This window comes from Salmo trutta, unplaced genomic scaffold, assembly GCF_901001165.1.
Source record: "Salmo trutta unplaced genomic scaffold, fSalTru1.1, whole genome shotgun sequence".
NCBI classification, from domain to species: domain Eukaryota; kingdom Metazoa; phylum Chordata; class Actinopteri; order Salmoniformes; family Salmonidae; genus Salmo; species Salmo trutta.
Genome location: NW_021822941.1, coordinates 3,007,888 through 3,020,176, shown reverse-complemented (window position 1 = coordinate 3,020,176; position 12,289 = coordinate 3,007,888). Strand labels below are relative to the sequence as shown.

Sequence of the window (12,289 nt, the reverse complement as noted above, 5' to 3'; positions counted from 1 at the left end):
TGTGTCTGCTGACTGTGGTCTGATCTGGGTCCTGATGGTGGCCTCCAAAGCTCTGTTTCTGCTCCTCATTCCTGCTGCCTTCCTGACTGTGGTCTTATCTGGGTCCTGGTGGTGGCCTCCAAAGCTCTGTTTCTGCTCTTCATTCCTGCTGCCTTCTGGGCCAGGGAACACACACGGTGGCTCAAGACCAGGGTTTCTGTTAGGCACCAGACACTTGACATCCGCATGTTAATTTACCGGACATTTGGTAAATTTACCTGACCCATATACAATGGGTGTGTAACCTGATCAGGGCGTCCACCCACAGTGCTCAGAATGACAAATCATATGTAGATTATGGTAATTAATATCAACAGAACATGCAAGTCAAGGATGCAACAATGTGTGGTCCTTCTAACCTAACACTGATTAGCTCTTACAAAACATTTACTTTACCTCAGACAACAAGACGAGTATCCCCCATAGTAGAACATTTTACCTTTTCTATTCATCAGCTTGTAGAGAAAATAAATATCCTATTCCAAACAGACTCTGAGATAGTTGTGGGACGATAGATTCCAAATTCATACAACCATTAGACCTAGGCTACAACGAAGAGGCTAATTAACATTATTTCTCAATGGGATTTTTTCTTCTTCTCCAAGACAATAGGCCGGCCAAAAGCCGGCTATTACCGGTTAACAGAAACCCCAGTCAGGACATACAGCTTCTCATGTGAACTTAATTTCTCAACAACTACAGTGATTGATGACCTGTTTTACATGTTGTGTTTTGTTGTGTTAAAACCAGGACTTCATAAGGAGAGGAGGGAAGTCCAGAAAAGAAGCAGAGACCAGTCATTCTCCTTGTCTGTAGTGAATTGAACTCCTCTATCAGAGACCAGTCATTCTCCTTGTCTGTAATGAATTGAACTTCTCTATCAGAGACCAGTCATTCTCCTTGTCTGTAGTGAATTGAACTTCTCTATCAGAGACCAGTCATTCTCCTTGTCTGTAATGAATTGAACTTCTCTATCAGAGACCAGTCATTCTCCTTGTCTGTAGTGAATTGAACTTCTCTATCAGAGACCAGTCATTCTCCTTGTCTGTAGTGAATTGAACTTCTCTATCAGAGGCCAGTCATTCTCCTTGTCTGTAATGAACTTCTCTATCAGAGACCAGTAATTCTCCTTGTCTGTAATGAACTTCTCTATCAGAGACCAGTCATTCTCCTTGTCTGTAGTGAATTGAACTCCTCTATCAGAGACCAGTCATTCTCCTTGTCTGTAGTGAATTGAACTTCTCTATCAGAGACCAGTAATTCTCCTTGTCTGTAGTGAATTGAACTTCTCTATCAGAGGCCAGTCATTCTCCTTGTCTGTAATGAACTTCTCTATCAGAGACCAGTCATTCTCCTTGTCTGTAGTGAATTGAACTTCTCTATCAGAGACCAGTCATTCTCCTTGTCTGTAGTGAATTGAACTTCTCTATCAGAGACCAGTCATTCTCCTTGTCTGTAGTGAATTGAACTTCTCTATCAGAGACCAGTCATTCTCCTTGTCTGTAATGAACTTCTCTTCTACATGTCCAATTAGATCAGCATCAAACTGTTGTGATTTGTTATTTTGCCTTTCTTTTTTGTCTATAGATCCTTTTAACAAAGTTTCTACTTTTATCTGAACTTTTTTGTCGCTTCTTTTACAATGTAATATTTTTTTACCATTTGAAAATGTCTTCAACATTTTATTGTTATGCATTTTCTATTTTTTATGGACATAATGATCAGGTCTGATTTATAGTTCAGATATAGAAATTGTTAGTGCCTGATTTATAGTTCAAATTGAGATAATGATAATGTCTGATTTATAGTTCAGATTGAGATAATGATCATGTCTGATTTATAGTTCAGAGTGAGATCATGATAATGTCTGATTTATAGTTCAGATTGAGATCATGATAATGTCTGATTTATAGTTCAGATTGAGATCATGATAATGTCTGATTTGCAGTCATGTGGTCTGTGTGTATCTAACCTAACGTAGCAGGTGTAAAAGTGTATCCACCCTCCAGAGATCTGTATATAGTGACAAGATGCTCATGTCTATGTCTCTAACAATGGGAGTTGTTGTCCTGTGTAGTGATATTCAGAACACCTCCAGATATCTGTATATAGTGACAAGATGCTCATGTCTATGTCTATAACAATGGGAGTTGTTGTCCTGTGTAGTGATATTCAGAACACCTCCAGTTGCAGTAGAAAGCTGTTATTGTGATATGAAGATGCAGAATTCTGCCTCTGTCTGTCTGTCTGTCTGTCTGTCTGTCTGTCTGTCTGTCTGTCTGTCTGTCTGTCTGTCTGTCTGTCTGTCTGTCTGTCTGTCTGTCTGTCTGTCTGTCTGTCTGTCTGTCTGTCTGTCTGTCTGTCTGTCTGGGGGAGAGGTGTCACTAAGGGTCAAGGTGCTGAGCTGATGTCTGGTGTCACTGATGGAATCATTAATGATCAATAACCCCTTGACCACTGGGAAATAAAAAACTGGAGGGGAAATCACACAAGACTGACAGCCTGTGAGTTTATTAAAAGCATTCAGTGATTACATGACAGTTTAGAGAACAACAGGTCTTTATCTGGAAAGAGTAAATAACATAACAGCTACATCATCTGAACTCACAACTATACACTGAGTGGACAAATCATTAGGAACACCTTCATAAGAAAATAACATCATTATCTCTATACTACTAACATCATAACAATGATATATCATAATCAATAACAGGGGTAAACAACACAAACAACAACAAAAAACCACTTCATTAAAAAATGTTTCAAAATACAAAGAATGACCAGATGATTATAATAATACATGGACTAATAATGGAAACACTTCAAATAAAGAATCTAAGAGACACTAAATAAGATAAAGAATCTAAGAGACACTAAATAAGATAAAGAATCTAAGAGACACTAAATAAGATAAAGAATCTAAGAGACACTAAATAAGATAAAGAATCTAAGAGACACTAAATAAGATAAAGAATCTAAGAGACACTAAATAAGATAAAGAATCTAAGAGACACTAAATAAGATAAAGACATTAAGACAAAAGCAAAAAGTAATACTACTGCAATTTAATACATTCTGGAACACAAAACAGACGTAATTGAGCTACTCGCTTAAAATAATCAAAACCCCATGTTACCCAGAACCCCATGTTACCCAGAACCCCATGTTACCCAAAACCCCATGTTACCCCAAACCCCATGTTACCCAGAACCCCATGTTACCCAGAACCCCATGTTACCCAGAACCCCATGTTACCCAGAACCCCATGTTTCTCTGGTGGTAAAACCAAACTAAAGGAATAATGGTGGTTGCAGTCACTCCTTTTAGATTTCTTCCAAGGTTCTAGAAAAATAAACTAATTCTGAACTTGTTATTAAAATTAGAACCACTTCAGGTTTGTCACCACATTTTAAACACCAGTCCACTGCTGACCATCCATTTAAAACACATAACTGACCTAAGATCAGCATGTAGGGTCAGCTTCATTCTACTCCTACTCCGTCCCCTGGGCTGCTCTCTCCTCTCCCGGTCCAGCTTCAGCTCTGGAGCTCAGAGAGACCATCTCCATGGCATTGACATAAAAATCCATGCTGTTCACCCTGTTCACTCTCTTCTGCCTCCTGGTGGGCTAGGGAGACACAGCACCAACAGTCAGACATTTACTCTCTAGTATCTCCATTCTCTCTCCCTCCCTCTCCCCCTCACCCTCTCCCTCTTGTTTAAATGACTTGTAACGTCTGAGTAAATGTCTTTACCTTGTAGTACAGGTAGGAGGTGATGATGGCTGTCAGTAGCATCAGCAGCACTACAACGTGTCTGATGATGAAGGCTGGCAGAGGAGAGGCTGCAAACAGAAACACCTTTGATGAGGGGACTGATCATCATCACATAGATCTGTGGGAAATCTGTCAATGACAAAGTTATAAGTCTGGTTCATGTTCAGTTACCTGTGATGGTGAGGGAGAGGAGCTCACTCTCAGAGGAGAAGTTATGAGAGAAAACATAATTGTCATAAACACAGCTGTAGATCCCTTGGTGGGAGTCATCTGCAGCAGGGAAGAGGAAGGCAGCAGAGTGATTGACAGCTGGCTGGGTCTGGGTTCTGTTGGAGCCGGTGAACGTGAGGAGGAAGGAGCCTCCTGGGTACTGTGGCTGAGTGGAGCAGGTGATGGTGAAGCTGTAGCCCTTGAACACCTCGGGCCCCTGGTGGCCCCTGGAGACCCCTCCCATTGAGTCAGTCAGGGAGATATCAGGCTGGACCAGGAGATCTGTAACAATAAAAGAGAACAAGACAAACCTCTTCAACTAGTTTCCTATAGATATGACAATAACATCAGCATGTAACAGTGCTAGCCACCCTCCCTCACAGGGCAACATGAGTAGTGGGCCTACAGTCACTGAGACAACATATGTTGATATCAGGCTTAAGCAGGACATCTGGAACAAGAGGAGAGAAAAAGAAAACGTAGCTCCTCAACTACTTTCCTCATTTAGATATGACAATAACATGACATGTGACAGTGGTAGTGAGTAGAGACGTTCACTGAGATAACACTCAAATACAAAACCATTCTGGAATTTTAAGTAGTATTTGATTCCTACTTGACTGAGTGATCTATTTAGTAAAGCAGACTGACAAGCTAAACAGTCATCATGAGAGGTGCAGAGGAAGTTGTATGAATGAAGGAAATCAGATGAATATAATTATAATATCTTGTTATTACCTGAGCAGATCCCTGTGAGTCCAGGAGAGAGATAATAACTTCTCCAACACTCCCTCAGTGAAGACTCAGACCCAGAACAGGAAACTAAAAACCCTCCAGTGGTGTTTCCAGGTAGAACTGAAACAGTGGAGCCACAACCCAGCTGTCTACACACTACTGCAGCTACATCCCTCTGGTTCCAGTCAGATCCCACAGTCCTCCACTCTCCCTGGTCGTACCGCTCCACTCCACCAGCACAGCGACTGCCTCCTCCCAACAGCCTCACATCATCAGGCTCTGAGAAAAGAAAAGAGAGAGACAGTAATCTTACTATTTTCTCACTAAAACACACCTATATTGTCTCTCATATTCTTCACTCCAGGTGAGAAACAATGTTGATTGAGTGACAAACGGTTTCTTACCTGAGCAGGTGAGTCCAACAGCATTACCAGGTAGACAGGTGTTGTTTTCTCTGTCTGAGGTGTCACAGTCCAGGAGAAGGGACTCTTTGCCTTTACACTGGAACTCTTTATCCCAGGTCTGACCCTCACCTTCTCCATAGAGCCCCCCCTGTAGAGCTGCAGGAGCCCCACAGCCAAGCACCCCACAGACTACCTCTGCATCCTGCCGGTCAAAGTCAGCTTCACACACTGAGGCCCAGGACTGATTGGACTTCACCTCCACTCTCCCAGAGCAGAGACCAGCTCCATCCACAAGCCGCACAGACTCTGGAGAAAAAGACTTGGTTGAACATTCAATCAGTTTTGTTGATGACACTGTCAAGGACTAAACACAAATATGTTGGATAAAATATTGTAGTTTGCTATGTTTGATACTGTAAGAGGTAGAAATGGGTTCTTAGTCACTCAGGATAGGGTTGGGAATAATGCAGGCAGGAGACAGGAATAAGTTCACTTCACTTTATAGAAAATAAACAGCTGGACATCCATCAGGCAGCTTCACTTCAGTACCATCTGAACTACAATGATCTCCCATAAACCAATATGACAAACACAAATAAAATGTTTAAATACATCTGACATCTCTCCCTCTATTTAAATGAAATAAAAACACATAAAACATGATACATGGTAATATTGTATAATGTATAAATAAATCTCTCAATATGGCCAGCCTCTTACCTGAACAGGTCACATGATGATAATATCCACCACTACAGGCACCAGGTCCTCCTCCTATGATGACACACTGTCTAATAGAAGACTCATCTCCACTACATCTCAATAGTCTGACTCCTCTTCTTCCATCTTCAACCAGAGGTCTTCTAGATTCAGCTACAGGATTCCCACAGTCCAGCTCTCTACACACAACCTTAACCTCTCTCATCATGCTCCATAACACAGAACATAGAACTGACCACTCTCTTCTGAAGAAGACTTCCACTGTCCCAGAACAGGAAGTGGTCCCATCCACCAGTCTGACTGAGAGTTCAGCTGTAAACAGCAGAGAGGAAAACACAGTGGTGAGGACAGATGATGACAGTGATTGTGTTATTCTAACAGCAGTAGTGCTTTGTGGTTGACAAGTATTAGTAGTTCCATAAAACACTACTTGTTATTGGGGTTTAGAATGGTTTGTATGGACACATGAATTTCTCCATGTGGGATAATAAAGTTGACTAATATTGAACTGCTATAATCACTGTAGATTTATACTCTACCTACCTGGTGGACTGACGCTTTGAGCCTGGAGATCTGAGGAGGAAGAGAGAGACAGAGGAGAAAGAGAGAGAAAGAGACAGAGAGATAGAGAGAAACAAAGGAGAAAGGGAGGAGTCAGAGGAAGAGAGAGACAGAGGTTAAATGAACATCAACATGACCTTTCATGATGTGATGGGGAAGACAGGCTTATCGTTGGTATGGTGCAACAACACCCATGTGTACATACACTATATATACAAAAGTATGTGGACACCCCTTCATATTAGTGGATTCTATTTCAGCCACTCCCCTTCCTGACAGATGTATAAAATCAAGCATTCAGCCATGCAATCTCCATAGACAAACATTGGCAGTAGAATGGCCTTCATGAAGAGCTCGTGACTTTCCCCTCTCTTCTCCTCTCCTTACCCTCCCCTCCCCCCTCTACTCTTCTCCCCTCCCCTCCCCTCTCTTCATCCCCTCTTTTCTCCTCTCCACTCCCTTCCTTTCCCCTCTCCTCCCCATCTCCCCTCTCCTCTTCTCTTCCCCCCTCTCTTCTCCTCTTCTCCCTCTCTCCTCTTCTCCCCCTCTCCTCTTCTCTCCCTCTCTTCTCCCCGTCTCCTCTTCATCCCCTCCCATCGCCCCTCTCCTCTCCTCTTCTCCATTTCTCCTCCCCCCTCCTCTTCTCCCACCTAACTTCTCTCCCTCACTTCTCCCCCTCTCCTCTTCTCTCCCTCTCCTCTCTTCTCCCCCTCTCCTTCTCTTCTCTCCCTCTCCTCTTCTCCATTTCTCCTCTTCTCCCCCTCTCCTCTTCTCTTCCCCCCTCTCTTCTCTCCTTCTCCCCTCTCCTCTTCTCCCCCTCTCCTCTCCTCTTCTCCATCTCTCTGCTACTCTCCCCCTCTAATCTCCTCTTCTCCCCCTCTCCTCTCCTCCCCCTCTCCTCTCCTCTTCTCCCCCTCTCCTCTCCTCTTCTCCCATTCTCCCCCTCTCATCTTCTCCTCTTCTCCCCCTCTCTTCTCCCTTTCTCCCCCTCTCCTCTTCTCCCCCTCTACTCTCCTCTTCTCCCATTCTCCCCCCTCTCCTCTTCTCCCCTTCTCCCCCTCTCCTCTTCTCCCCCTCTCTTCTCCTTTCTCCCCCTCTCCTCTTCTCCCCCTCTCTTCTCCCTTTCTCCCCATCTCCTTTTCACCCCCCTCTCTTCTCCCTTTCTCCCCCTCCTCCCCCTCTCCTCTTCTCCCCCTCTCTTCTCCTCTTCCCCCCCTTTCTCCCCTTCTCCCCTCTCCTCTTCTCCCCCTCTCCTCTCCTCTTCTCCCATTCTCCCCCTCTCCTCTTCTCCCCCTCTACTCTCCTCTTCTCCCATTCTCCTCCCCCCTCTCCTCCTTCTCCCCTTGCTCCCCCTCTCCTCTTCTCCCCCTCTCTTCTCCCCTTTCCTCCCCCTCTCCTCTTCTCCCCCTCTCTTCTCCCCTTTCTCCCCATCTCCTCTTCACCCCCTCTCTTCTCCCTTTCTCCCCCTCTCCTCTTCTCCCCCTCTCCTCTTCTCCCTTTCTCCCCTCTCCCCTCTCCCTCTCTCCCTCTTCTCCCTCTCTTCTCCTCTTCTCCCCCTCTCTTCTCCTCTTCTCCCCCTCTCCCCCTCTCTTCTCCTCTTCTCCCCCTCTCTTCTCCTCTTCTCCCCCTCTCTTCTCCCATTCTCCCCCTCTCCTCTTCTCCCTTTCTCCCCCCTCTCCACTTCTCTCCCTCTCCTCTTCTCCCCCTCTCCTCTTCTCCCCCCCCTCTCTTCTCTTCTCCCCCCTCTCCTCTCCTCTTCTCCCCTCTCTTCTCCCCTTCTTCCACTCTCCTCTTCTCCCCCTTCTTCTCTCCCTCTCTTCTCCTCTTCCCCCCCCTCTCTTCTCCTCTTCAACCCCTCTCTTCTTCTCCCCCTCTCTTCTCCCTTTCTCCCCCTCTCATCTTCTCCCCCTCTCCTCTTCTCCCCCTCTACTCTCCACTTCTCTCCCTCTCCTCTTCTCCCCCTCTCTCCTCCCCCTCTCCCTCTCCTCTTCTCCCCCTCTCCATCTCTCCTCTTCTCCCCCTCTCTTCTCCCCCTCTCCTCTCCTCTTCTGCCCCTCTCCTCTTCTCCCCCTCTCCTCTCCTCTTCTCCATCTCTCCTCTTCTCCCCCTCTCTTCTCCCCTTCTCTCCTCTCCTCTCCTCTCCTCTCCTCTCCTCTCCTCTCCTCTCCTCTCCTCTCCTCTTCTCCCCCTCTCCTCTTCTCCCCCTCTCTTCTTCTCCCCCTCTCTTCTCCCCTTCTCCCCATGGTGGCAGACTATATACAGTAGAGAGGCTATATACAGTAGAGAGACTATATACAGTAGCGAGGTTATATACAGTAGAGAGACTATATACAGTAGAGAGGCTATATACAGTAGAGAGGTTATATACAGTAGAGAGACTATATACAGTAGAGAGGTTATATACAGTAGAGAGGTTATATACAGTAGAGAGGATATATACAGTAGAGAGGTTATATACAGTAGAGAGGCTATATACAGTAGAGAGGTTATATACAGTAGAGATACTATATACAGTAGAGAGGCTATATACAGTAGTGAGGCTATATACAGTAGCGAGGATATATACAAGCAGACAGAGTTCAGTGTGTCAGATCAGAGGGCCTGTTTTCCGGACCTCTGGCAGTCTCTATGGGGGTACCACAGGGTTCAATTCTCGTGCCGACTCTTTTCTCTGTATATTTCAACGATGTCGCTCTTGCTGCTGGTGATTCTCTGATCCACCTCTACGCAGACAACACCATTCTGTATACTTCTGGCCCTTCTTTGGACACTGTGCTAACAAACCTCCAAACGAGAACACTAGAACACATAGAACACTCCTTTCGTGGCCTCCAACTGCTCTTAAACGCTAGTAAAACTGAATGCATGCTCCTCAACTGATAGCTACATGCACCCGCCCGCCTGTCCAGCATCACTACTCTGGACGGTTCTGACTTAGAATATGTGGACAACTACAAATACCTAGGAGTCTGGTTAGACTGTAAACTCTCCTTCCAGACTCATATCAAACATCTCCAATGCAAAATCAAATCTAGAATTGGCTTTCTATTTCGCAACAAAGCCTCCTTCACTCACGCGCCAAACTTACCCTAGTAAAACTGACTATCCTACCGATCTTCGACTTCAGCGATGCCATCTACAAAATAGCTTCCAATACTCTACTTAGCAAATTGGATGCAGTCTATCACAGTGCCATCCGTTTTGTTACCAAAGCCCCATATACCACCCACCACTGCGACCTGTATGCTCTAGTCGGCTGGCCCTCGCTACATATTCGTCTCCAGACCCACTGGCTCCAGGTCATCTATAAGTCTATGCTAGGTAAAGCTCCGCCTTATCTCAGCTCACTGGTCACCATAGCAACACCCACCCGTAGCATGGGCTCCAGCAGGTATATCTCACTGGTCATCCCGAAAGCCAACACCTCCTTTGGCCGCCTTTCCTTCCAGTTCTCTGCTGCCAGTGACTGGAACGAATTGCAAAAATCGCTGAAGTTGGAGACTTTTATTTCCCTCACTAACTTTAAACATCAGCTATCTGAGCAGCTAACCGATCACTGCAGCTGTACATAGTCCATCTGTAAACAGCCCATCCAATCTACCTACCTCATCCCCATATTGTTTTTATTTACTTTGCTGCTCTTTTGCACACCAGTATTTCTACTTGCACATCATCACCTGCTCATCTATCACTCCAGTGTTAATTTGCTAAATTGTAATTACTTTGCTACTATGGCCTATTTATTGCCTTACCTCCTCATGCCATTTGCACACACTGTATATATACTTTCTTTTTTTCTATTGTGTTATTGACTGTACGTTTGTTTATTCCATGTGTAACTCTGTGTTGTTGTTTCTGTCGCACTGCTTTGCTTTATCTTGGCCAGGTCTCAGTTGTAAATGAGAACTTGTTCTCAACTAGCCTACCTGGTTAAATAAAGGTTAAATAAAAAAATAGAACACACACACATACACCTGGTTAAATAAATGTGGGGGGATCTAATTTAATACATTTGCTTTCATCTGTTTTTTAAATCATTTATATCAGAGGTCAGGGTCAAGGTGAGCCGGACCAAGAGTGGAAAAGGTTACTGGTTATGATGACATCACTGGTGAGAAGTCAGTAATGAAAAGATATTCAGTTGACTGCATGTTAGTCTGTCAGCCCCATCTCTGATGACATCTCCCTCTCTCTCCATCTCTCCTCCCCTCCTCCTCTGTCCCATAGCCACATTATGTAGTTTGGGGGGTGTAGAAATACAGCTAAACCTATGGTATGGCTAAATGGGGTGTGTAGAAAAACAGCTAAACATAGGGTATGGCTAAATGGGGTGTGTAGAAATACAGCTAAACCTAGGGTATGGCTAAATGGGGTGTGTAGAAATACAGCTAAACCTAGGGTATGGCTAAATGGGGTGTGTAGAAATCCCCACACCAGATAATTTACTGTACTTAAAACTCTAAAATACTATTTGGAGAACGGCAAAAACTAACAAAAATGCCCCCAGACATTAATTATCAGTGCAATATTAGGTTTATATTAGGTTTAAAGGTCTGTGGAATGGAGTGTACAATGTACTACTCAACTTCATCATACATAGACTACATTGACTCATTTAGTCTACTGGTGGAACAGTACAATGAAATAAATGCATAATAAACTCAGCAAAAAAAGAAAAGTCCACTCACTCTCAACTGGGTATATTTTCAGCAAACTTAACATGTGTAAATATTTGTATGAACATAACAAGATTCAACAACTGAGACATAAACTGAAGAAGTTCCACAGACATGTGACTAACAGAAATTGAATAATGTGTCCCTGAACTAAGGGGGGGGGGGGGTAAAAATCAAAAGTAACAGTCAGTATCTGGTGTGGCCACCAGCTGCATTAAGTACTGTAGTGCATCTCCTCCTCATGGACTGCACCAGATTTGCCAGTTCTTGCTGCGAGATGTTACCTCACTCTTCCACCAAGGCACCTGCAAGTCCCCGGACATTTCTGGGGAGAATGGCCCTAGCCCTCACCCTCCGATCCAACAGGTCCCAGACGTGCTCAATGGGATTGAGATCCGGGCTCTTCGCTGGCCATGGCAGAACACTGACAATCCTGTCTTGCAGGAAATCACGCACAGAACGAGCAGTATGGCTGGTGGCATTGTCCTGCCAGAGGGTCATGTCAGGATGAGCCTGCAGGAAGGGTACCACATGAGGGAGGAGGATGTCTTCCCTGTAACGCACAGCATTGAGATTGCCTGCAATGACAACAAGCTCAGTCCGATGATGCTGTGACACACCGTCCCAGACCATGACGGACCCTCCACCTCCAAATCGATCCCGCTCCAGAGTACAGGCCTCGGTGTAACGCTCATTCCTTTGACTACAAACATGAATCCAACCATCACCTCTGGTGTGACAAAACAGCAACTCGTCAGTAAAGAGCACTTTTTGCCAGTCCTGTTTGGTCCAGCAACGGTGGGTTTGTGCCCATAGGCGACGTTGTTGCCGGTGATGTCTGGTGAGGACCTGCCTTACAACAGGCCTACAAGCCCTCAGTCCAGCCTCTCTCAGCCTATTGCGGACAGTCTGAGCACTGATGGAAGGATTGTGCGTTCCTGGTGTAACTCGGGCAGTTGTTGTTGCCATCCTGTACCTGTCCCGCAGGTGTGATGTTCGGATGTACCGATCCTGTGCAGGTGTTGTTACACGTGGTCTGCCACTGCGAGGACGATCAGCTGTCTGTCCTGTCTCCTTGTAGCTCTGTCTTAGGCGTCTCACAGTACGGACATTGCAATTTATTGCCCTGGCCACATCTGCAGTCCTCATGCCTCCTTGCAGCATG

The 12,289-nt window shown here is 45.2% G+C and overlaps 1 protein-coding gene across 1 annotated transcript in view; it reads right to left on the bottom strand.

The window, feature by feature from the left end:
* Nucleotides 1-3,335: 3,335 nt before the first annotated feature.
* Nucleotides 3,336-12,289, bottom strand: part of LOC115187340 (deleted in malignant brain tumors 1 protein-like) — a 45,746-nt gene continuing 36,792 nt past the window's right edge. The window contains exons 6-13 of the mRNA XM_029746409.1: nt 6,431-6,460; nt 5,888-6,199; nt 5,168-5,473; nt 4,767-5,042; nt 3,990-4,310; nt 3,798-3,886; nt 3,500-3,670; nt 3,336-3,384 (exon numbers count right to left, since the gene is read on the bottom strand). Of these exons, the coding sequence (XP_029602269.1) occupies nt 3,536-3,670; nt 3,798-3,886; nt 3,990-4,310; nt 4,767-5,042; nt 5,168-5,473; nt 5,888-6,199; nt 6,431-6,460 (1,469 nt within the window). The 3' untranslated portion in view covers nt 3,336-3,384; nt 3,500-3,535. The remainder of the gene's footprint in view (nt 3,385-3,499; nt 3,671-3,797; nt 3,887-3,989; nt 4,311-4,766; nt 5,043-5,167; nt 5,474-5,887; nt 6,200-6,430; nt 6,461-12,289) is intronic.